The 26,292-nt window shown below is 39.9% G+C and overlaps 1 protein-coding gene across 11 annotated transcripts in view; it reads left to right on the top strand.

The window, feature by feature from the left end:
• The window catches only part of ABLIM2 (actin binding LIM protein family member 2), a 140,121-nt gene that overhangs the window by 13,782 nt on the left and 100,047 nt on the right, over positions 1 to 26,292 (top strand). For all 11 annotated transcript variants that reach the window (XM_027723667.2, XM_027723668.2, XM_027723661.2 and 8 more), the window contains exon 2: positions 24,538 to 24,681. In XM_027723667.2, coding sequence (XP_027579468.1) covers positions 24,538 to 24,681 — 144 coding nt within the window. The remainder of the gene's footprint in view (positions 1 to 24,537; positions 24,682 to 26,292) is intronic.

The following is a 26,292-nucleotide window of genomic DNA, read 5'->3' as shown; positions in this document are numbered from 1 at the left end:
TCCAAAGCAAGGTATCGTAGTGTATCTCTAGGACTATAAATGATCTTATGCTTAAAAAAAAAATAAATTACTCTAGTATCATCGATTTACTAGATAGTATACAAGCAGAAGCAAAAACCTTCTGAAAATCCCTGAGATCTATCAATTAGGCTATATATGAACACAAGACAATTAAGATAAAAATCACAAGCAGTAGCATCCATAATCTTAAATCGGAATACAAGTTGGAGCCTCTTTTCTACCTTTGGATTTTGTTTATGTTGTTCATACTGTAAGGGGATGAGAAGACTTTATAAAATGTTAAAAACTTTTAAACCTTTTTTGCAACTATGACAACTAGAACCAAACTGTGATTGCTGCACAATCACATCACCCAGGGATGGTACTTAATCTAAAATATCAAGTATTTCAGGGCTTTGATAGAAAGTGAGGCTTAACAATACTTCTTATATTGCAGTCAAAACTCCCAGAGCTCCAATATGGAAGAGCCAAAATTCACAGTGCAGCCAGATTAGCAGTGTTAATCACATTGCCTGTTCTCTAAATTGCAAGGAATCTGTGCAGGGTGTAGAGGCTGGAAACTGGATACCTGTGCAGTAATGCCTGTGTGTGACCCACAGGATATGTGGTTAGGTGGGATTGGTATTTACTGTCTCAACAAAATCCCTACTTCCAAGGCAAAATTGCAATGTCAAATGTGTAACTTTGTAAACCACCTTGTTTTTTTGTATGTTTGGTGTGTGCGTAGTTTTGAAAAGACAGCTTGGCTTCTCTAGTTCGTTGTGACTTCTTGGTGGTGGGGTCACCAAGGTCACTGTATATCTAATACTTGGTTTGTAGGGTCAGTTCTCAGGCCAGGCTGCTGCAACTCTGCATGTTTGTTGTGACTGGTAGCACTGTGGGACAAGAAATTTGTTATGATATTTATATATCTATAAAATAAAAGTAATTAATGTAGCTATTTACACATAAGTGTGTCTGAAATTAGCTTCTATTCTTTTAGAATGCAATGGTCCAAAACTAGATGTTCAGATCAGAAATGTTGACACACTTTCCCCCCCCCCGGGTATTCCAAGTTGCATTATGGCAGATCCAGATATAGAAGAGTTTTGCTTTATTACTTAGGTAAGTAGTATAACACTATGATGGAAAGTGGCCTTGTAAAAAAACCTGGATGGGCAAAGATGCTGTGAGTTAGGGGTGTTCAGCAACACTGAACACCCGGTCACTTTCTGAACGATGCAAGACACGGCTTTGGAAGGCTAATTTTTAAAGCGTGTGTCCTCTCGCACTTGTGACAGTGTTCACGTTAGGAATTTTAGAGAGTTGTGTTTCACTCTCACACCACAGTCCTGCCATTGGGATGAAGTGAAGCATGTCCATGGACAGGCTGCCTGGATGGGCAGAGGCTGGGAGGAGAAAATCCTCCTGCAGGAGCCAGGCTCCTTTGGGAGACTGGGGGAGAACATCATTGTCTTCATGTCTTAGTGATGGGCTGTAGAGAAGATGGACCCAGACTCTGCTCAGAGGTGTGTGGCAAAAAGATGAGAGTCAACCCCATGGCAACTTTCAACATTGCAAGTTCTGATTAGATATAAGAGGAAACAAAATTCCCAAGAGGGTTCTAAAGCACTGGAGCAGGGAAAAGGTGGCCTTACATCCTTGGAGGTTTTAGATTTGGACAGGACAAGGCCCTGGGCAACCTGATCTGGTGGGATCTGCACTGAGGAGGAGGCTGGACTAGATGACCTCCAGAGGTGCCTTCCAACCTAAATTATTCTGGTTCTAAATATAGTGTGTGGGAGTGCTAAACTTGGCTTCAGCATGATTAAAATTACATTTAAAGCTAAAGCAGGACAGCAAGACAATGCTTCTGGGACTCTTGTGCAGCACTTCCAAAAAATACAAACACACGTACATTTTCAGTGGAAGCTCAGTTCTGAAGCATAATGATGTACCAGTTGAGAGTTATGTGGCAATTTTAAAACCATCAGACTGTGTGTGATGCTGGGATGTACTTTTTAAGGGGTCAGATTTATTTCTGCAGGTCATAAACTGAGCAGCTGAATGGATTTGAGGCTTCTAACTCCAATCTGGGACAGATAATTAAAAGATCTAATCTCTTGTACAGCTGACCTAAGAGTAAAGACAATATAGTTCTAGTAGTCTGTAGATTTGCTGCATAGGAGAGTACACAGCTTCTCATTTAGTAATGTAATACGTTCTTAGTGCAACTAGGCCAGTTTTGAGATAGTCTCTTGATTTAAAGTTGAATCTTTGGACTGTCATTTTCTTTGGACTGAATGTAAAATATACAGGGAATTCCTAGGCAGGAGAGGTAGAATCTCAGTAGTAAAAAACTGTCTGTAAAATGGTAGCCTAAAAACATACTAAGAGAGAGGAGCTTTTTTAAAAAAATTAGAGCAATTTTGAGTTTAAAAAAGCAAATTTTATTACATTTTCTAATTATATCCATACCTAAAACTAATAAGTGGATTGATATGTACCAGAGTTTAGGATTCACATAGAAGTATTAAAGCTTTTGACTAAGTCTGAGTGTGTTTGAAAGGTTTTGGATCAGTGCTTTAAGTAACAGTAATTAAATTTTACTGCGTGAGTAGAAGAATACACTTTAAAGTGATAGTTATAATTCTACCTTTGTACAAATGTAATCTCACTGGTTAAAAAGGGAGCATACAGAATGAATGAAAAATTCCATCGCAGAAGCTTTCAGTGTGATAATAATGAGTTTATTTTCTGTCTTTTCCCACTTTCTGATAATTATTAACTGACTAAATATGGAAATGGGAAATCTGTCAGCCTGCTGAAGCATCCTTGGGGACTGCTGTTATAGTGCTACAGAGCTGGGCACATAGGCTGCCTGTCTGGAGGACAAAGAGATGACTTACAGCAATTTTCCTTTACCCTTACCTGCTGCTAAGTGGAACTCATAGCTGGAATTGGCCTAATCAATGTGTAAATAAGTGCTGATTACACCTATGCGGTATAACCATCCTAGCAGACTGTCAGTAGTGGGTCTGAATTAGGTGGCAGATTTGACCTGTAATTGGAAGGAAAGTTAAATGGAGGCTTAAAAGAAGCAAATTGTGAAGTGTGGCAGAAAATGTTCTTGAACTAGAGGTGCAGGAAGTCTGCTGTTTTCTCAAGTGCCATTCTGAATGGCACTGTATTAGTGGTGTATTTTTAAATAAAGATAATATTATTATTGTGTATATAGAAAACCTCCATGACACCATTTTGACCAAAGAATATTTTATCAAAAAAAAGCTTGTATTTTTAGATAACAGATAGAAATCATAGAATGACACAGTATTGCTCATTTTTTTCCAAATTGCTAGCAAGCATTTTGAGCACTTTTTATTATTTTTGTTAAGAGGAAGAATTGACAGCAAATGCAGGTTTTCCTTGCAAAATTACATTTTCTTAAGAAAATAACATGAAGAAAAGCCTTTTTGTTGTGAATAGCAGGGCCAGAGAACAGGTGGTGGTCTCCTGCTGTTTCTCCACTCCAGAGATCCTGTTGTTCTTCTCTTACTATTGGAATTAGTAGCTGGTGGATTTTGCCTTTCCCCTGGTCCTTCTTCTCTTCCCTCAGTGCCATATCTGTGTTTGCCAACAGTTCCCAGGTGTTTATATGCATAGGTTTTCTATTGTTTTACAAACCTTCCCCTAAAAGACTTTCTTTCTTTGTTTTTTATTTCATCTGTAAAGTTTTGATATGAGTCTACATTAAGGATACAGTTTGCATATTTATTTAGTATTTGATTATATTCTGAACTTGTGTAATCAGAATCTGGAAGTAAGGATTTGTAACATTGTGGAAATGCTCAGAAAGAGACTTTCTTCTTCCATTACCTAATTTTAAAGCTTAGAGATTAAAGTTGTTTCATTTTTATTATACAATGCCACACATTGTTAATTTTTGCCCAAGAGAAATGCATAAATCATTATATATGTCTTTGCTTTGAATAAAATATATTTGCACATTGTTTCATTTACAGTGTGATTTTGTTTGGGAATTACTAACTCTTCTCATTAAATTTGCATTACTATTGGCAGTAGCATTTCAGGAAACAAAAGCTGGGATGGTATTGGCATAAAAAGTAATTATGATCCTTCTTCCAGCAAGTTTGCAGTGTTACCTGCCAAACCCATCAAGATAAATATCTGTGAAGATCTTTGACTCTATACATATGAGTATCTCAGTTGACTTCAATACAGCTGAAATACTGAGCTGATATTTTTCATTCTTTGTTGATGTTCATATTAGCTCACACTGTATTAGTGTGAGCATCCAAAATATCAAAGACTGTAAATGGATTTGTGTTTGCAGAGGAAAATCCAAGGAGGAGGCTTGAAAAAATGGGATAATTCACAAATAAAAGTTCTTAATTATGTAGAGGTACTTGAAGGGCAGAAATAGCACTAAAAGGAAGAAAATAGCAAAAAAAGGGTGATACTTGGTGGTGGAGTGTTACCAGCCTCTCCAAATGGTTAGAAAGTCTAACTTCCAAACCCCATTATATTTAATTAAAATTATTATACACAATTTTCAAATAACTTGGAGAGACGGTGGTAGAAATTTGTATTTGTATTTTTATTTTCCTAATGAAGGATAAGATTTTCACATGTTTACAGGGCTCCTACACCAGAGTCACGAGAAGCATTGATGAGGAGGATCAGGAGAGCTGGCAGCTGAGTGACAGTGAGATCTAGGATATTCAGACATGGGTTGCATAGGAAATAAAGAAACTCACAATCACAACTGGAATTTTAAACAAGCAGAGAAAACAGAGGGAACAGTTATGCACTTATATGCTCAGGCTTGGATTTATCTCGTCTGACTTCAGCCTTGTTAGGTGCCTAGCTTGAGCTGCTACGACACTGAGTGGAAAGGAGGCAATTCCAGAGAATGCTCTGTGCCAGCCTGTGGCGATGGACTTTATGGTGGGAAGTTTCTGTTTCTTTTATGATAGTGAGAACCTTCTTTAACTACTTTTCTACTGGATGCCTGGAGTTAGGCAAGCTGATCCCCACCCTAGCAAACAAGGGAAGACTGAACTTCTCCTTGACTTCTGTATTTGTATAAAGCTCATGTTTGCGTAGAGTGAAGAACTGAAAACTTGTTCCTTTGAAGATTACAATTGCCACTGGAAAAGATGCCATGTTAGTCTTACTCGTAGTGCTTTGGAAATATGAAGGTGTCTAAAAGCATCATCATTATGAACACAGTGGTACCATGCATGGCGTTGTAACCTGTCTGCCGTGGGCTGTCAGCATGGTGTCAGACACCTGTGACATGACGGTAGTCATCAAGCTGTATGGCTTGGAGCATTAGTGCATGTCATTCCCATGTGCCAGACTGAAATTCAGATCAGAGTTTTCAACTCTGTTTCAGCTCAGTGTCAGAAGAGGGACTAAAATTGAGATAGTGAAATTTCTAATGCTTAGTGAAAGAGAAAGGTATTAATATTAGACTTACTTAAAGAGTTGGGACTGATTTGTGATTGACAGTATGAAAAATGATGTTAGATCTGACTGAGGCTGGAGGCTAGGTGAAATTAAGGATTTCTGCAAGTCATGGTGGCTAATTCAGACTTTTATACTTTTGGCACCTAAGATCTCATTGGCTTGAGTAAGCAAGTTGGTTAATCTGTAGAGAGAAGCACTTCTATGAGATGTCTCATTTTACACAGCCCCAATGACAGTTGTAGTTAAAATTATTACAGAGGTAAGGATTGGATTGCATTAAGGAATTGCTCCTAGTTCTCTGCTTATTTAACATGTTAGCCCTTACTGTGTTCTTTTTCTAGCTCTTATGTAGAAACTGTATTGCCAAGATAATTCAATTGCATCATATAATTTTTCATACCCTGAGGAACCTATCAGTCTTTTCACAGAGTTGCATATCATGCTTTGAATATGAAATTAATGCTCACTTCTTCCAGCTTGATCGGTTTAACTTTATTAGACTATGTTTTTCTCAGATACCTCGCTCAGTGCTAACAGTCATGTCTGTGTTTTAAGAGAGTACCTAGAAATGCAAAATAACTTTCTGAAATTCAGATCAGTTCCTACAGAAACACTATTAAAAACAAAAGGTTTTAAAGTACAGATACTGATAGTGCTTAGCAGTGCAGAAAAGCAAGTCATACAGGAGGGAATGTTGATTTCATTCATTACAAAGTAGAATTGTCCTTTTTTAATTCAGTGAGAGCAGGGCTGTCACTCCAAATGACAGAGAGAAGTGGGATGCGATAGAAAGGGTATTTACCATCTGAGTCATCATTTACTTTATGAGTATTTGGACTGGGAGGAGATTTATCTTTGCTTATATTCTGTTTCAGAAACAAACACTGGAAATGTGCTGTGGTGACATGGATCACTTGTTCTTGCTGTGTGTCGCAGTAAAATAAAGTTGGGCTTCTCTCCATCAAAATCATTATTTTTCTGTGAAACTCTGGGAGTAGAGCAGAGCCAGACTGCTGTGACGCTCCTTTGTTGTATAGTCAGCAGTGGGGAAGAGCGAAAAGAGCTCCCATGTGTCGCAGCCCTGGAGAACAGTAAGACACACTCTGTCCAGCAACATGAGAAGCCCCAGGGCTGGTGGAAGGCAAGTGTGAAGGAACTGTGTTCTCAGGAGAAGGGAAATGTCCAGAAGAAGGATTGAAGTTCAGGAAAGGAGACATCAAAGTGGGTCAGGGAGGAGCATTTGTGGGAAAACAGAGATAAATTAGGGATAAGCAGACCTGGTTGCAAGTAGGTTGGCTGCTGGGCATCGTCCTTCTCTGGACAAGCCCAGCCCTGATGGCCACAGCCTGTCCTCTGTTCTTAAATTGTGTGGTGGGATGTATGTCCTTACTTGGGACTGGCACCCAGCCTGCTTGCTGGCTGTGTGTGGGATGCATCCCTGCATCCCATGGTCCCCCAGGTTTGGCTATTCATAATTTATCCTGCTTCTACATGATGCCAGCTCACCAAAAAAGCAATGGTCGATGCGTAGACCAAACCCATATGTAAGCAATCACCTCTTGAGGGGCAGTGGAAGGGAGCTTGAAGTGGTTTAGGAGGAATGACTGTGAATGCAAACAGCCTCAGAGCCATGCATATGGCAGGAAGGGGATGTGGTAGAACGTGTAGTGTCATGAGCTGAGTCCATGAACAGCTGTGTCCGTGATGTCCCAACAGACCAAGTCTCGCCTCGGCAGCATGTAGGTCAAGGGATAACATCCTACGTCATTGTCGTCTTAGTAGGTTGTTATTAAAAACTTGAATTGCTAGGATTATTGGCAATTTGAGCAGCTTGCAGCCAGATGAAACTCCTGCTTTCCTTCCCCTTGTGAGGAGAAGGAGTGACCTACATCTGCCCAGGGTGCTGCCAACCTCCACATTGCAATGACTCAGTAGGCTTTTCTCTGTTAGGGACAGGGATAAAGGCTTCTTTTGAGACAAAGGAAAATAAAGGTACCTGGTGTTCACCAGGCTTTGGCTAAAATTTTAGATTAATTGTATGTTTTGCATAGAATATGAGGACTTACTAGGTTCAGTCCCAGTGAAACTAAAAACCAGTTTAGATTTAAAAAGTCCTTCAAAACAGTTTCTTTTGCTTTCTCTTGTTTTGACTTGAAAAGCATTCTTTGGTGTCAGTTACCAACCATATTTTACAGTTTCCTCTCTCAGTGAACAAAAATGAATTTCTGAATCATTTTTCTCATCATGCAGGACATCATTTGTTCACGGAACCATAGAACAACTCAGGTTGGAAGGGACCTTGAAAGATCACCTAGCTCAACCTTTTGTGGGAAAAGGAACCTAGATGAGATTATCTGCACCCTTTCCAATTGCACCTTGAAAACCTCCAGCAAAGGAGAGTCCACCACATGCCTGAGAAGGCTGTTCCAGGGCATAATTGCTCTCACTGGGAGAAATTCCTTTCTTATATCAAGATGAAACCTCTCCTGGTGTTGTCCTTATAGCTCCTTGTAAAGAGAGAAGAGCCTCCATCCCTTTTGTAGCTGCTCTTTAAATATAGCAGTACTGAGGTCTGTCCTGAGTCTGCTCTTCCTCCTTCTTCTTCAGTGAGTTGGACTAAGTAAATAAAGGCAATGTGAAGACTGTAGCAGCCTTTTTTGTGCTTGCCATAGCCTCACCCTGACAAAACACTGGGACCAGACCTTGGTCACCAGTTTCCCTCACCTCTTTTAAACTAAAGTCTCCATGCAGAAGCAACCTGGGTGCAGAGGCTGGATGGGGACTAGTGGGCTTCAGCATCTCCTGTCCCCAGACCACTCTACGGTTCACTCACCACAATTAACGTACTTTGTAGTTCAACCCTGTTGAAACTGGAGAGGTGAGGTTAATGTGGGATTTGGCACTGGATTTTCATCTGTCCTTCACTGAATTGCATATCTGTACGTCACCTGGGAAAAACGGTGTGCAGTATCTTTCTTTTTATAAATAAGACATAATATTATCAGATGATGTTGCTTCGTCCCTGTGGTGGTTTGAGACCCCCAAAATCCAATTCCTGAGTCCAAGCCCTCCTCCCACATATCAACTTCTGTATGTAAAAGGTGAATATAAAGCTTGGGAACATAATATTTAGCTTGAAATAAAACTCATTTGCTGAGGCGGTGGGTTGCAAATTAAGCGACCCAAAACTTGGTCACAAGGCATGTTGTATAGATAGCTCCAAAAAGTACCATCAGTAATAGAACTGCTAGTTGCAGAACTGTGCAAGAAGTAGCACTGTGGCTGGAGGCTCCAGGGTCATGTTTGTGTGAATATAACACGTTTCTGCTATGAATGTGGTGTTTAAAGATAAATGATTGCAGAAATTTTGTAGCCTAAATGTGAAAAGGGAGGCAACGTGCTGATGTGTCTGATGGGGATGAAGCAGAACTAGGTTTGTAGGGGTGTAACTGAATCTAAGAAGAAATTCTTATACTGTGACAGATTCACCAAAATTAACTAATTTGCACCTGTGGAAGGTAGTGTGACTTTAGCACCAGCACTTCAGTAACATCAATACCTATATATATATTTGAAGTAACTGTATGATTGCAATAAAATAGCATCTAATCCCTTAATGCCAAATTAAGCAGAGCAAATAAAATCAGGAGTTCAGTTTTATATTTCAATGTCATTATTTTAGACATTTTTATATGCTGTAGAATACAACATAAAAAAAGAAATAACCTTTGGAAAGGTCCTTAAGTTGTTGTTTCTAATCCTTTTAGAAACACATTTCATATAGCATTAGTAGAAAGCTAGTAAATTATATTTTAATTAATGATTGGGGGTGATATATTGTGGCTTGGCTAGCAAAATGAACTGCTTTCTATATTATTTTATCTTGCTTTTGCTTTTTGGTGTTGCTGTAACAAGCAGGCATCATTGTTGTTGTTATTATTCTGTTTGTACCAGGGAATGGAAAGAGAAATGAGCCATGGAAATTCCTTCTAAACTCTTTTTCCCCAGTTCCAAACATTTGCTCCTTTCCAAGCCAGGGAATGTGCTTGTTCCCCTCCTCCATTTGAGGGCACAGGTGGACCAAATACCAGCCTGAAGAGTGATGCCAAGCAGGGGTGCAGCAACAAAATAACAGTTTCTGATATTGGATCATGGTTCTCCATAAACTAATGCCCTAAAGATGAGGGGACTGGCAGGAATATGGCTTGAGTAACTGGTGGAGGTGCTAGAAGTGATTATCAGACAGCCAGGGAGCTGCAGAATAGTAATAGATATAGTGTACAGTGGTTTTTTTAACTCGATTCTTAAAATTTTCAAGCTAACTTATTTTGGAACTGAGCAATAAAGAATATCAATTAATTTAGACGTACTCCAATCAAAAAAGAATCTACTTTGTTTCTTGGTATCAAAGTGAGCTCAGAGACATAATTGCATTTCAGATGTTACTGATGTAACCTCAGGCACATTCTGGTTGTGATGAGCCTATTGCTAAGATCAAAACTTGGCTGAATTCAGAAATTAATGCTGTTGAAAGTCTTCCACGCAGATCAATAATAGTTTTACTGGTGGGCTTTACTGGGAACAATGTTAAATCTTAACAGTATCACATTTCCAGTGATGACTTCTCTTTTACTTTCAAAACAGCACTCCACGTTGTTGACAAATTCCTCAGTGATCATCAACCAAGATGAATGTATTTAAGTAGGCTTTGGATCTGACCTGCTGCTTTGCAGCTACATTTTTTTACAGAGAATGGAATTTGGAAAGCAAAAAGTAGAAAAATGTTCTCTGGCATGGTCACTGGGGGCTAAATGCAAGGATTAAAGTGCTGGGCGTTAGACGCGTGTGCACAGGATGCAGAGTCTTGCAGATGAGGATGTGTCTGAAATACCCTCTGCCCTGTGGGACAGATTTCTTGTTCAGGGCTTTTCACTTTGGATTCACAGTCTGGATGCTAAACTTGATTTCAGTGTCTCTCTCCTTGCCTGCACAAACTGGAGCAGAGCTGTCTGTGCTAACACCAGGGTTAGATTTGCAGCCACTTGAGCCCCTGAGTGAGAGGAGTTCGTGGCTGTGGTTCCCTGTTCGACCTATTGGTGTTAAACTCACCTTGCCACTTTTGCAGATTGCCCTAATCTGAAGATGACAGTCAGCTTTTTTGCAGAGCATGGTCTCTGCTTGTGTGTTTGGCCATCTGTTATTATCCTGATAGTGCCACACCACAGCCAGACTGACTTCGCGGAAAGACAGCCCAGGCTTGTGGGAAGAGTATATCCAGCAAATGTGGCAAGGATTCATAAAGGTCTCTATAGTCATGTTTTCTTGGAAAATAAGGGAGGTAGCTCTTCAAATGGAAGCTTTTCAGATCCACTGGGTGACACCGAATAAAACACTCAGTACCCCACACTCAGAAAAGATACAAACAAGCACACAGAGCTGTTTTACCATCCACTACATGTGGAAAACTGAAGGAAGCCAAAGGCACTTTCCTGCAGTCTTCCACGGACAGCTGGGAAATGGAAAGTGAAAAATCAGCTCGATCTGCCTTTGGATGTGCCAGGGAGCAGATGTGAGGAGGGGGTTTTCAGCCTTGGAGCTTTGGACTTATGTGTGTGACATTCCAGGCACATGAGTCTTCCCAGGCACATGAGACCTAGACCCAAGCCTCTTAACTCTCAAAATCTTCCTTTTTTTTTTCTCCTCTCTTTTTTCTTTTTTTTTTTTTTTTTTTTTTTTTTTTTTTTTTTTTTTTGGGGGGGGGGAGTATGGTCGTGTGCATTTATTTTTATTTTTTTGTAAGATGCCTTCAACATTAAATGTACTGATTCTAATTAAAACACTTGAGAGGTTGAATCTTTTTTTTCTAAATAGCACCCAACCCACATTATCATTTAATAATTTTGAATGATAGGTAGCTGATGATTGCAGAATTATGGCAATGTCTGTAATTTTTCAGAACAGAGCAGTGCAGTGAAGATCCTTTGAAGTCTATCTAGTTATTTAGGTAATAATTCTATTTATTCTCTATTTAAGCACTTGAAATTTCCACTGATTAAAAATCCAGACAATTTAAATGGTAATTTTATATGTAAAACAATGAAAAATTAACAGTTAGTGATCTCTTTCTCTCTTTGTGTGCATGTAGCATCAACCCACATGGAAAAATCCTCCCTTAAAAAACTTCTCCATGCATTCATTTACTCCGAGAAGAAATACCCAAAAATTATCTTGGCATCTTTGCAGTGCTTGTCATCTTTCTTGCACCATTCATGATCCCCTAAATGTCAACTTTGAATTCTAGTTTAATTCTTCCTGTATTAAAAGATATTATAAATTAGTTTTTCTAACTCTCATGCCTACCAAGTGCAATTTTTGGCCTCATTAACTGGCATTTATTACCTCGTTCTGCTTCTTTGATTTCCCTCCCATAAAATGCTGGACTCAGATTCTAGTTTTTGTCTTGGTGGTTCTTGTTACAGTCCCGTTTCTGTTGCTGCCAGGATTCCTTCCCTTAATACAATACATCCCATTATCCTGTTGCCTTTCCCAGCTTACCTCTAGGTGTACAGTTTCCCTCATGTACTCTGCAGTCCTTTCTCTGGTTAGTCCCTTGTAGTGCCTGACCTTTTAGAAACTAATACCTTTTGTTAATTGCTTACCTTATCCTTATTACATGGCAGTTTTTTCTGAGCTAAATTGTAGCCTATGACCTCTACTTAAGCAGATCTTTTCTTATCTGATGTGTACTCCATTTTTTGCTGGCCATCCCTATCGGTTTCTTAGGGTCAGCGGTTTCCCCGTGTGGCAGGTTCATTTCTGAAGGTGTGTGACCTGCGGGACCATCGCCGTGGCTCTCATTGTCTCTTCACTGCTAACCAGACTGTATCCCTTTATCCTTTGACCTGTGTCACTTTGCAGACCACATTCTGGGCGTGCTTGTACTCTGTCACCTCGTTATGAGACAAGATTTGTTTTTTTTAGTTCTCTAAGTGTTTTCTTCCACACCATTTATAGGTTTGATGTACCACTTTTTCCTGTTATAAAATCTCTGCTAAAGGCTCTGTAGGCTTTATGTTTGATTTCTGCTCACTACTTTGCATGTACAGTTTTCTGAAGAATACTAGGTGGTGCTGTCATTCTAGTTGGGGGAGCAACGGGAGCTAGTGCACCCTTTGGTCTGCATCTAGGTCTGCTGTAGAGACGTCCCCGCTGGGAGAAAGGAGTTGGGAGTGGAAGAAGTTCTGGTTTCAGTCATCCAACTTGCTGGCCAGCAGACAAGGGCTGTCATCATGAATTTCAGGGATGAAGGAAGCTCTTTATTCCCAAGAGATAGCAGAAAGGGATTTATGACCCAGTTACCTCTGGAGCAAGCACAGCTGCCTGCTCTGTCATGCAGAGCTCAAAGTGGATTCTCCGCCTGTTTTTTCCTGCTTCATAAATATGCAGGATTGCCACAGAATCACAGGGTGGTTGAGGTTGGAAGGGACGTCTGGAGTTCATCTAGTCCAACCTCCCTGCTAAAGCAGATTCTTATACTTCAGTGCCTTGTACTCAAAGAGCCCACTTTCTCTGACTTGCGTGTGCGTGTGTTTCTGTTCGAGATGACCATGTACAGGCTCATTGCTGTGCAGTTGATGAGAAATATTTTCTCATGTATGGACTTGAGGATGGAGTGTTTGAGAGCCAGATGTTTAAACTCAGGCAGATTTTGAGCAGGACAGGGTTTGGTAACATGCAACAGGTCACCAAGGGCAGAGTTGGGTGACTTTGCAAGTCCATTCCCAGCAGGGATGGGATTGATGCAGGAGAGTCTGTGCAGAAAGTTGGAAGACATGAATTTAGTTGTAGAAAGACCATTTACCCAACTCATTCATAGTAAATCTTTACCCTTTTACTGCTGATTTTCACTTCTGTCATGGGTTTATCCTCTTATTTGTGTTGTAAGTACTTAAGGGCGAGGACCATTCAGCAGTAGTTCCAAATTTGAACACAGGAACTAGGAATGCATCAGTTCAATTAATAAGTTTTGATAGTTAAAAGGAAACATCTATTTCCTAATTTTATTTTTGTCCTAGTGATGAAGTATTGCCAAAATCTGTATCACTATATGCAGAGATATGCTTAATTTTGTTGCATTTTTCATATCGTAGAATAACCTGAGTAGGAAGGGACCCACAATGATCATCAAGGTCCAGATGCTGGCCCTGCACAGGACAGCCCAAGAATCACACCGTGTGCCTGAGAGTGTTGTCCAAACACTTCTTAAACTCTGTCAGGTTTGGTGCTGTGACCACTTCCCTGGGGAGCCTGGTCCAGTGCCCAACTACCCTCTCGGTGAACAACCTTTTCCTAATACCCAACCTAAATCTCCCCTGACACAACTTCAGACCATTCCCTTAGGTCCTGTCGCTGGTTACCAGAGAGAAGAGTTCAGTACCTCTGTTTGTGATCATATTATCCTCAATAGAAACTCTAAAGTGAACACTAAGGTGGATCAAAACTACCGAAGGCGAAAAGAATGATAACCAGCACAATAACCAGTTTTTGCAACTTAGAAGGAAAGACATCTTAAAGTGTACTGAGAAAATCTGTGAAATATGATTTCTTGTATTTTCCAGCATTTTCAAAGTAAAATTCATTAAGTATAGATTATTTATGAAAAGTAAATTTCTTAATCTCTATTGAGACTGGACTCTGTAGTCTCCATTTGCAGTTAAAGAGTCATATATGTGGTTGGGTAGAAACTTGGTGAGTGACTTAAAGTCCAGGGACAAGGTTTTTTGCTGTTTAGAGGCAGGTAAATACCTGTAGTATATTGCAAGTTCCCTGAATCTCAGGTGGTGTTATATCATTGATTTTTTAAAAAAGTTCTTAGTTAGAAAACACTTCTTGTTTTATAGTGAAGATAAAACTCTAACATTGTTCCAAAGCATGTTTTTCCATTCCAAAACTTTTTTTCCATTCCAAAACATATTTTCAGAGATAGACTATGGAAAAAACTTAAAATAGGTCTAACGAAGTGGTGTGAGCATGGAGGAACAGGAACATGGTTAGACTACATACTGTCCCCTTCAAAGAATCATAGAATCCTAGAATATCTCAAGTTGGAGGGGACCTGCAAGAATCATCAAGTCCAACTCTCTGCTCCTCATAGGAACTACCTAAAACTAAACTATGTGACCAGTCCAGTTGCTATTGACATTCACTTTAGCTTTCACTGGGAAGAGGGCAGTGAATACAGGGAAAAAAACACGAGTTAATTAGGAAAGGATCTGAAATCTTTTTTAAAATGCTATTTATAGCCATGGTACCATAGACTATAAAGATGTTGCAGCCAGCTAATCCATTTCAGAGTGGCCTAAATTCACCTCTAAGCTGTCTGATTGCTGTTTGCAAAGACGTTGGTGAAGGAGTTGACCTGGGTCAACTCGGTGAAAGGAAACCTAAAACACAGGATGGGTGAGAGCAGTGCTGTGGCTATCAGGACTTGAGGTTGTAAGAGGAGCCAAGTGTCTTGACCTTTTCCGTAGCAAGGGCAATGTGCTGTTATTACTGTTAAAACAGGGGGTTTTGGCTTATACTGATCTGAGAAATCAGGTTAAAGCTATACTGCTTTCTGGATCATTTGCAGCAGGAGGTCTCTGAGCTCTCACATGTGCTGCTGTCACTGCTGTCTCTTGTCACGCTCCCTCAGGTCAGCCCCTCACACTAATGAAGTGCAATGGCCTCGTGCTTTGTGCCTGTGAAGCTCATGAGTTGTGCTGGAGTTTCACAGAAGCACCATCAAAACCCTCGGAGCTCCTCAAGTGTGATTTCTGCTTTGCTGTAACCGAGCAGTGAGACCGCGGGGGAGGCTCATGGATCACACCTAGAACTGTAAATACAAATTAGTGCACTGTGTGACTGCATTACGATGGTACAACCTCAAAATGCAAGTTACATAGCGTTTAGCCTTGGAAGCCTGGAGAGCAGAGGGAAGGGCTGTGTAAGAGTGAAAGCCCTTTCACTTTTCCTGCCTATTAATTTACATGCCTTCAGAGCATTGCTGTTTAGCAAAGTGCCTCCTGTGTTTCTGCCAAGCTGAAGTAGCCGCTGGGAAAAACTAAGTAGGCCAAATCCTGCCAGTATCTGGAGAGCTCAGCCAGGGTGGCTGATGGTGATCCAAAAGAGTGTGGAGATGGATTTGGCTTCACACAGGCAGCACAACAGTATTGAACGAAATCAAATATTGCCAAAAGTCAGTTGCTACAAGATAACATATAAAAGACTTTTTTTAAATGGAGTAATTCATAGTTCTGATTCATTGTGCAGAACCTGGGATCTTCAGATCTGTGCCCTGGGTCTCAGGCCATGTCAGCTGGGGGCTATTTAAAGTTACAGACCATGTCTGGCATGGCCCAGGGCAGTAGCGTACTCATCATATATATTTCTGAAGTCAAAGTCCATGTAGAAATGCTCATTCTGTTCCCATGTAGTGCTTTAAATAGCTCAGCACATCATTGTTATTCCAGTGATACACATTCCAACTCCACATGAACAATCGGGAGAGATTTTTGCCTGCCAGGTATCTCACAGTGAGAGCATCTCACTAATTACATCATCTCCTTCTTACATCAGGACCATGCCTCCTGCACCAGGGGGAAGGGACCTCTGTGCTTGGGGGATGTTAGAGGGGTTTCCCCGCTACCTCAGCCCATATTTTCAGTTTATGGCAAGGAGTTTGCAAATTTTCCATCTTTTAGCCTTTTTCCCCAGGTGCCCAGTACCACGCTGCAGCAGCTATGGAAGGGGTGGCATCACCTCGTGCAAACACACCCCTTGCTGGCACATCCCTCATCCGGTCCCTCGGGGCCCCTGCCAGTGGTGGCATACCCCATGGACGTGACAATATTTAGGTTTCTGTAGGATGCTATTTTTACATGGTGGTGACAGTGAGGTGTTGGCTCGGCTCCTGGCAGTGCGTGGGTGTTGCAGGAGTCATCTGACCCCGGGTGTGTTGGTGTTGGAGCGGTGAGGGCACACAACTTCGGATCCTGCTCCCCACCGACCGGCTGAGCGCCTGCCACCAGCCACACAGCAGCGGTGCTCCTGGTGGCATTTCCCCTCTGGAAGGGAATTAATGTGGGAATGCCAGAAGATACAGGTACAGTGTGATGACTCCACATTTTGGAGAGCCTAGACCTGAAATGACTTGTTTTTTTATCTGGAGCTGCGGTAACTAAATCACTGATACTGTCACGAGAATAATTATTCTGTGTTTATGTGGAAACACAGCAGAATGGAGAAAGATGGTTAAACATTTGTTTTAAATTATGCTTTGTATTCTTTTAATTATATGAATGATGATTTGGAAATTGTAATGATTCTGGCACTCAACAGACAGCTCAATTTGAAAACTTTCCTCATTTTATTTAATTTGACTTTAGAGTTTATATTAGATTATAATGGGGAAAAAAACCCCACCTATTGCTTTATGCAGATATATTTGAGTGCTTTTTCTATACCCTTTCTCATTGTAATCTAGCTAAACCCATACAAGAATAGTCTTTACAATGCTGCAGTAGCAGCTACTAAAATTCAGCAGACCGTGTTTGGATTTTTACTAACCGTGTTTGGATTCAGTAAGTGTTTTATTATAATAATGAGGGCAGGAGGTTAGCTTGTGTTAGATTTGTTTATGTGATGTGAGTTTTGCACTGAGCATATGGTGAGATTTGAAGCTCCCGTGTGCTGAATACTTCAGCTGTGTTGCGTCTTTTGTGCATGGTTGTATTCACATTCTGCTGGATAATACCTCTCCTTTGCCTCTGGTCCCATAAACTGTAATTGGCAGTAAAAGCAGAGGTGGCCTCAGCTGTGCTGTCTGCCTGCTGTCCTATGTCAACCAAGGGTTTCTGTTCTGATGATGATGCATAAGAAGTGCTGGAAAAGGCATGCCTTTTTATGGGTAGTAGAAGCAGGTATACGTTTCAAAAAAGAACATGATTTTTGAACCATGCTATTCTGTGATTTTGGACAAGGGGAGTGAACTTGCTGGTGTGGGGGACAGTTCAGCCCTCTGTGTGTCCTGCTGGAGGGCTTGAGGGACTACATAATATGGACAATTCAGGGCAAAACTTCTTCAGCTTTTCCTCTATCCTTGTGTTCTGCTGCTTTGTTGTGAGACATTCAGAAAAACAGAGTTACAGTGGAAAGGCACCTTAAAGTGGGGAAACACATTTGAAAAGGCATTTAAGACAAGGTGCTAATTGAGAAATAGGGTAAACCAGGTTACCACTAGTTACTAAATATGCTGTTGTAGAACATCTAACACGTCCGCTCCTTAGGCCAGTGCTCATCCTTTTGGGCACACTGTGCTCCCTCCTCCCGCAGTGCCCTCACTACCCAGATGCATGATCAGGAAGGGCTGGGGCCAGGGAATCACTCTACCCCACTGCCAAGTGCAGTTGGAAGGATGGATGGGGGAAGCTTATGGAGTTCCCATTACACAATTACTTTTTTTTTCATCCTTTCTGTGGAAAGAACGAGTGAGGTCTCAGCCCCCCCACAAGGCTCCATAATCAATCACCAGTTCTTAGGGGAAAAAAACCCAATCCCCTTACACCCATGTCATTTTCTGAACACTGCATATATTATGTACTTCTGTGTTATCCTTAGCCCCACACCATCACAACTCCTCACTGAATTTTACACACAGGCACAAGACAGGGAGAGAGCAGGGCTAGCAGGAGTAATGCTTCACTTGGATATTCAGAGGCACTTAAATGCTTGTTTCCTTCGCTTTCATCTATGTGTTTTTAAATTCGACCCTGAGTGTTTTGACTCAGTTGACACAAAAAGATTTTGGTAAAACAACAATTTAAACTCCAATCTCTAATTCCAGATGGGTGCTGCCCCACTCGTCTGCTTCTACTTTAATCCTTCTCTGGGAAGATTGCAAAATTAATTCCCCTTCAGGCTGCTGTGAACCCCACCCTCCCCAAATCACTTGATACAGTATGTCCCCAATCAATACTTCTGTCCTGTTTCTCAAATACGTAATGAGTAAATGGCATTTGGGTCTCATATTTGTTTGTTTTCATTTTTAGTAACCACCTCTAGCTATAGAGATGAAGCACAGTGTCAGCACAGAGGTAATTTGCTGATAATTCTTTTGTGCAGAATAATATCCTTTGTCAGTGCGGTGCATCTTTGGTTCAGAGTTGGAATGTGGCCTTTGACTTTGTTGAAAAAGCTGAACATTATTATGAACTAAACAGCTGATAATGATAATTTTAAATATTAATGTCTTTCTAGTATTTTTCCCCTCAAAAAAATATTTTCATCACATGAAGCAAATGTAATAGGTTGTGAATTTATAGAGGAGCCTGTAGTTCTGATAGTTATTTAAGAAAATCAATGTAGCTTTTTTGCTAATGGAGAGTTGCTGTTAAAGGCAAATGATACTGTATTTGTATGAACCTGAAATGAAAGGCTTGCTCTGACCTCCAGAACACAATAAAAAACCCCCAGAACAACCCACAAAAAGAACAGAGGAGGTAACTGCTGCCAAGCCCTTTGGTTTTCCTTATATTGTTGCCTTTAGGCTCTGGTTCTGCTCTATCCTTCCAGGAACTGTGGTGAGGAATTATGCCTTTCCCTGAATTGACTGGTAATTTTTGGGATTGTAAATATTAGGAAGAAAATATTTATTCACATGAATGTTGTCTCTCCATTCAAATTACTCCTTAGTTTATATCAAAGTACTCTAAAATGAGTATATCACAGAAGGACAGGTTGGATGGGGGTTTGAGTGACATAGTCTAGTGGAACGTGTCCCTGCCAATGGCAGGAGGGTTGAAACTAGGTGATCTTTAAAGTCTCTTTGAACCCAGCCCATTTAAAGGTTTCTGAGATTCTAATATTGAATTGTGTCATTTGGCCCTCTGTCATTTCAGGCTTCTGTAGTCACTAAGAGCCATAAATCTAATAAACTGAGTTTTCAAAACAGGGTTAAATAATGTGGAGTAAATGGGATATGTGGCCGTAATAGTGTCCATATAGTGAACAAAGAAGTTGAAAGTCTTTATTATTAAACTTCATATTTGAGATTTGATCTCAGGTTAAATGTGTATTCTTAAGCATGATACTTCTTAATTTTCAGTACTTGATTTCCAAGCTCAGTAATGGCTTCTGTAGTTTCTTATGCAGAGTTAAAAAACAAAAAGCACCGAACTGGAAAAAGCTGTGTTGAATTCTGCAGTTTCTGACCACGTTTCTTCATCCGTACTGTAATGTCCCATGAAGATTTTTTTCATTTGGCTGTTGGAGAGCCTGATAGCAGAGGAGTATGTCATCCTCTGCATAGACCGATCCTAGATTGGATCTTTTTCCAAGGGTTTGATTTCCCTCAGCACTTTGCTCACAGCAGAGAGATGACATTTTTTTATCCCAGGCTCCCAAGCAGAGCATGACCAGGGACTCCCGAATCTTCTCCCTTCTGTCGCTGCCGTCAGCTTGTCTTGTACTGCTTCCAAAACATTCCTGTCTCAGCCAAATCTTGTCCTCGTCCCTGGCACCTTATCCTGGCCCCCCCTGCTTTTAAATCCTATTAGTCTAGCAATGCCAGAGGGGCTTATTCAAAGAGTTGGGTTTTTTGCCACATACTGTGGTTTTTCATGGATCCGGTGTACCTGTCACAATGTTCACCGATGTCAGACTACAACCTTTTCTCCAAGTACTTTCAGAAACATTGTGGTATGCTTCCTTTTTAACCTTGAAAACCAATATACTGTATACTATCTTTTTTCATCCTTACAAAAAGCTGAAACAGCTTGTCTGAAATTTTCCCTGAAGAAATGAGTTCGAAAACACAAAATGTGAGTAATATCTAAGTAAATGGTTAAAGTTTGGCAAAGCTCTCAGGCACGTGGTGTGATTCATGAGGATGTCCTTGTGAAGGGCCAAGAATTGGACTCGATGATCCTTGCAGGTCCCTTCCAACTCAGAAAATTCTGTGAATCTGTGAAAGTTATAATCAGACTGAAAACTTTACTTGACAGTGGCCATGAGGTGTGTAATACAGCTTTAATAACAAGTGATACCACTGTCCTCCCTTCCCCATGATACTTGCTGCAAGTGCACATCTTGAGTATGCAGTATAGACGTTAAGTCTAAGGAATGTATCTTGTTTGACAAATTTGTAACAAACCATTGCTAGTTAATGAGCCCTACTTGGTCCAGAACTGCAGAATGATGTACTGTGTAGCCTATTGAAGAGAGGCTGAGTCTTGACATCAGAGATGTGTGAGCGCTGGACAGTTGGCAAGATTATTGGTAATGATGTTCCCAACAGACAAGTCTTGCACAAAAAAGTGCTGTGGAAACTGTTTGCTCGTTCATTTCTTGCCAGTGTTTGTCCTTGTCAAAAAATGAGTGCAGTCAGATCTTTTTAGGGTTTAAGGACTGGTGAATTGGTGAGGATACACCTGCTAGAGCAGAATGTTGTATATAGCATGGGCGAAAGGGAAATTTAGAGAATCAGGCATTCAGTTGTATTTCAGTTTAGAAAAAGTAATTTAAAGTTAAGAAGGGAATTTCTATTTTCATTAAATTCTACAAATTAGGATACAGTGTAAGCATTTAATTTTTAATGAACTCTTTAGTTAGGATCTGATGACCAGGCTCAGATCATTACATTCTGCCAGAAATTCATTATTTCACTCATTAAATATGTTGATTGTGTGTTCTGCTGCTTCAAAGACTGATTTTGATACATAAAGGCATAAAAGTAGAATGCTGAAAATTGCCATGTAAACATGTTTCCTTAAATATGATTTGAAACATAAGTTAACATGTGAAGTTCACTAGTAGAGTTAGTTTCTCAAAGTTGTCAGCAGCTGCAATTTAAACATGAAGCATATTAAGTTTCAGTATTTTAAAATATAAACTAACATTTCATTAATTATATAATTTTGTTGTGCTAGATGAAAGAATAAGTATTTTAAACTGTCTTCAGAAGGACCACTTTGTAATGATCTCAAAGGCACTGTATTCCCACTGGGTTTTTGTGTGAAATATCAAGTAGCTTAGTTCTGAACTGAGAGAAAAGAAAAATAATTTTCCTTTGTCTCCCATGCATATTTTAAATATGCTTTGTGTTACTTCAAGATTAATGGAAGAATACCAAAAGCAATATTACATATTTTCCTTTTTAATTTATTTTATAGCTGAGTTGTTGGGTTTTTTTGAATTCTAAACCTCAATTCAGAGACTCAAAAAGAAGGAAATGTGTGAAGTTGTCCTGCCCTACAGCTCTGGACACTGAACACCAAACACATCATGCAAAGCAAAACTTTCTGTTTTCTGCCACGTTTTCAGTTTGCAACACTTTTCAGAAAACAAAACAGATCAGAAAAACCAAACAACTTTGCAACAATTTTTAGTTTTCTGCTGTTTTGCAAGAAGTGCAGTATTGAACTCCCAGGTGCAATAGTGACATTTTCTCTGGAATGTGACACTGTTGTCACTTTGGGGAAGGGGGCTATGTTTGCTGTGGTGGGCTGCCCTCCGGGCTCTCCAGCCCTGGGTTTCTCAGCACATGCTGCGTGCAGTGCTGGGTCTCCTGGGCCAGGTTACTCCAGCCTGTGGGAAACACCACAGCAGGAACTGGTGGCTGTCTAAACGGGCCAGGCGTGGATGCCTCTGGAGAGATGCTGTTCTGAAAGGCTGAGACATAGGAAGAGTTGGGTGTGAAGAAAAGTCAATATTTAGTTGTTCCAATCAGAATTTTATATTTGCCTATGCAACTGTATAGGCCAAAATGGTCTGGGTATGGTCAGCTCTTCTTAAGTCTTTCATGAATTATATGCTACAAATTTGATGCTTGTTAGTAATTCTGGAGGGAGTAAACCTTCTTTATTTATAGTTATAAACTTTTAGCTCTGTTAACTAACTTGGGAAAATACCTTATTTTTGTTTCTTACAGGATTGATTCTTTTTCAGGGTGGGTAGTTTGTTTTGGGCAGATTACAGTAAAGAGAAATTCTCATGTCAAAAGTTAAGTATTACAAAGTTTGCAGTTTCCTCTGTTTTCTTTTGAGGAATAAGTCATACCCTCATAGTAGCTCAAACCGTGTGCACTGTTTTTTCTGTGCAAATTTGGGCATGTGCCTTTCTATAAACTTCCAGTTGCCTGTCATGCTGTGTTGTTTTTATTGGACATGTCCTTAATTATAACCAGGACTTCAGTAACTGCTCCGAAGTTCACACTGCCTTGAGCAGGACTTTTTTTGACAATCCCAGAACATGTAATTTCAGCAAACAAGGCAGCATCTTAATGGGTGGTGAATAATGCTATAAGCAGCTCAGCCCATATATCTTCTTGAGAAAAAACACATTACATACAAGAGTAGAAAGTGCCAGTTTGGGCAAAACTTGCAGTAACTGCCCTGGAAGACTGGGTGGAAGGGGAGACTCAGCATCTCATCTCATTTCCACACAGTGGGTGTGGAAAGCCTTTTAGGAATTGCAGAACATAATGGTAGTGAAGTGAGAGTAGAGAAGGAAGAGCAACAAGGTCAGATATTAAAGAGCAAGAGCTCACTTACTCATTATAGTATTGTCTGTTATTGTATGTGTTCTAAGTGACAGTACCATCACTGCTTCTCTATATCACCCTTATCTATGCTGATGTTAGAGACATTATGCTTTGTTGGTAGTAGATTTTTAATTAAAATAAATTCCCTCCCCTCTTTTTTTTTTTTCTGAAATAGCAACTCTGATATTACAATAAGAATAGAAACCAAAGATCTTGGCCAGTCAGAGTTTAATCCATCCTCTTATAAATTTATTAGTTGTTTTGCAGCAGTCTCATACAAAAAAGTTACTTTCCAATGTTTATTTTTTTTTGGATGTTGGTAAAAGAGTAGCACAGCAATGACATTATCCCTTGACTAAACCCTGAAGGGAAACTTCTCTGATTCCCAGTCATACATAGTGTATTGGCCTATGACTGGTTGCTCCACCTTGACTGATTGGTTGATAAGTTTATTTTGAAGCTAAAATTTAAACAAATTCAATCATTTTGAAATAAACAATCTAACCTTGGAATAAGCATGCTACATTACAGAAGAAAAGCATCATTAAATATGTAATTTGCTTTGTAAGATGTCATTTGCTTTATCTATTTTCCTGCTATTAGTTCTTCACATAGGAAAAAAGCCAAGTCTGTTGAGTTACACCCCCTCTATAATTAACTGCCTTGATGTTTTCCATCTTAACTCCTAAGTACACTGTGATAAAAAATTAATGCAAGTACTGCAGCAGAATTGCAAGAATAAGGTCATATCTCACCTTTTCCACATAATATGTTGGGGTGCCAACTTGTGTTATCAACAGCCAAATAAATGCAATATCTAATGTGCATCACAAGATGGCAGCAAATTTTTAATTCGCTTAATATTTTGCTAACCTAGATAAACCTAATCTCTTGAAATCATGGATTTCTTACAAAATGAGAGCAACCTTTCTTTATTGATATGTGATATTTGCAGAGATGTCAGTGTTTCAGAAGTAGGAGCTCAAAATATCAACAGAAGTATATTTCTGTCCATAAGTCAGTTAAGAAGGCAATTACCTTGAACTTTAAAGATCAGTAGCTCACAGTGTAAGAGTTCCTAAACCTCATTAAGGATATTTTGGATAAAAACAATAGCTTTTATCTATAGTCTTTGACTTCATGAAGAGAAAATATGACAAAGCAGTTTTTTTTGAAATTCAGGTGGAGGCTCCCAAGACTTGATCAGGTGAATTCTTTCCTCTGTCAGCGATTCTGATTTATTATTTAAATGTTTGCAAGGAGAACCTTTGAAAGTTATGTAATGCGAGGCTTGGCTTAACCCCTTTAGCAGATCTTTACTCTTGTGCTGGCCAACCCCAGAAGCTGAAATTGTTTTATTTGCTTGATCTGTTTTGTCCCAGGTGTTAATTGTCATTCTTTGTAGATCTTACAGAAGATGCACCTAATAGCCCTTACAATGCTCTATCTTTTGTTTTCTCTTGCAGTTTCACAACCACAGGCTGTGCATAGCCAACTGGAGAAGCCATCGAGTACCGCAATTCTCTGCAATACCTGTGGAAACCCATGCAAAGGAGAAGTTTTGAGAGTTCAGAACAAATATTTCCATATTAAGTGCTTTGTTTGCAAAGGTAAGTGTTTGTGACTGCTGCGTCTGTAAGTAGGACATTAGCAATGGTGAGTGACTTAATGGTCCTGGAAACTTCACAAACATATTTTACAACCCAGTCCATGTCTGAAAGGATTTACTGTGAACTCTCTGCTTACTGTAAGATTATAAACATCCTAAATCCTAAAACGGGAGTATGTTTTAAATGGATGTAAATCCATGCAGTTTACTGTGGACTTGCACCTGAAGAAGAAGAAAACTTTGGGAGAACTGGTAGTGAAAAATGGTGCAGGGTTAGGAAAGAACATTTACAAAGAAACCCTGAGGTCATCCCTTTCCCAGCTCTCTAATGCATGCCATGGAGTGGGCTGTGGCCATGTCTGTTCAGACTCTCTTGTGTTTGACTGTGATGGTTGATTCCCAGTGTGACCCTCTGTGCTTTCCCCATTTATGTGGGGGAACTACATGGTTGGTGCCTGGTGATCTAATATTGTCACATTGTGAATGGGAGAAGGATGGTCATGGGAAAAGGGAATTAACCGATACAACAGCCCTTCTGTAGATACTTGATTGTTTGAAAGATTATCTGGAAACTGCAAAGATCTAATTTGGTTTGAATGTACAAATCACTAAATGCTGACTGATGTTTACTGAACAACCTGCTTACTCCATTATTAAGCACTACTTCAAATGACAGTTACTAATCCTTGTAGCTCAGCCTAGAAACATGAGCGTGGCTCTGGTTTCAGCTGTGTCACTGTGACTATTTCCGTTCCTATTTAGAGGAAACTATCAGAAAGAAAACTGTCTTTATCTGTCAGCTACACTGATATTGTTAAAAATCCTATGGGATTAAGTATATTGTGTTCAATACCTGCGTCAATCTTTAATGAGTTAGATAGACAGCTCAATAATTGTGTTCTTTGCAAAATTGCACAGCAAGGAAAATAAGCATAGGGTACTGTCCTAAACAGCAAAAATATTTTGGTCACCTATTCAGAACCAGATTGGTATTTGAACCAGAACACAGCCTGTACTACATCTTTTAAGCTGTTTTAAAGCCACTTGTTCTTATTGCAAATTTTATTATCAAATTAGTTTTTCAGACCTAACTCAGGAAAAGAGCAGCTAATTTGTTATTCAGAAGTCTTGTCTCCTGCATGAAGGCTCAGTAACATACTGGCATGTGCTCAGTGTTGTTATCTTGATGAAATGCAAGCCTCCCTTTTTATACAGATTTGCTATGAGCAAAAGTGAGTCCCACGGAAGGAACAAGACAGAATTATAAATCCAATTTTTCATTTCATAGGCCATCTTCATTTAGATGATGCCAGGTCACCAGCAAATGCAGCATGCAAATTCTGAAACTATTCACTGATCCCAAATTTAGGCGGTGCAGAGGTTTTTTTCCCCACCCCTATACAGAAGAAGATGATGAATGCACTGTAGAAACTGCATTGCCCTACCTGTCAGTAAGAGATAAGGAGGAGTTTGTTTGCTTTGGGCAGATCTTGGATAAAATGAGAAAAAAATCACTATGTTAACAAGAAAGAAGCAGGGTAGCATGTGTCAGCCACCCATCAGTCTCTCAGCTGGCACAGGAGATAGTGTCAGAGATGTGTGGTTAAACTGC

The sequence above is a fragment of the Pipra filicauda genome, unplaced genomic scaffold (genome assembly GCF_003945595.2).
Source record: "Pipra filicauda isolate LSUMZ 115617 unplaced genomic scaffold, ASM394559v2 scaffold35_size7292922_pilon, whole genome shotgun sequence".
In the NCBI taxonomy this organism is placed as follows: domain Eukaryota; kingdom Metazoa; phylum Chordata; class Aves; order Passeriformes; family Pipridae; genus Pipra; species Pipra filicauda.
This window is presented reverse-complemented; position numbering and strand designations above follow the sequence as displayed.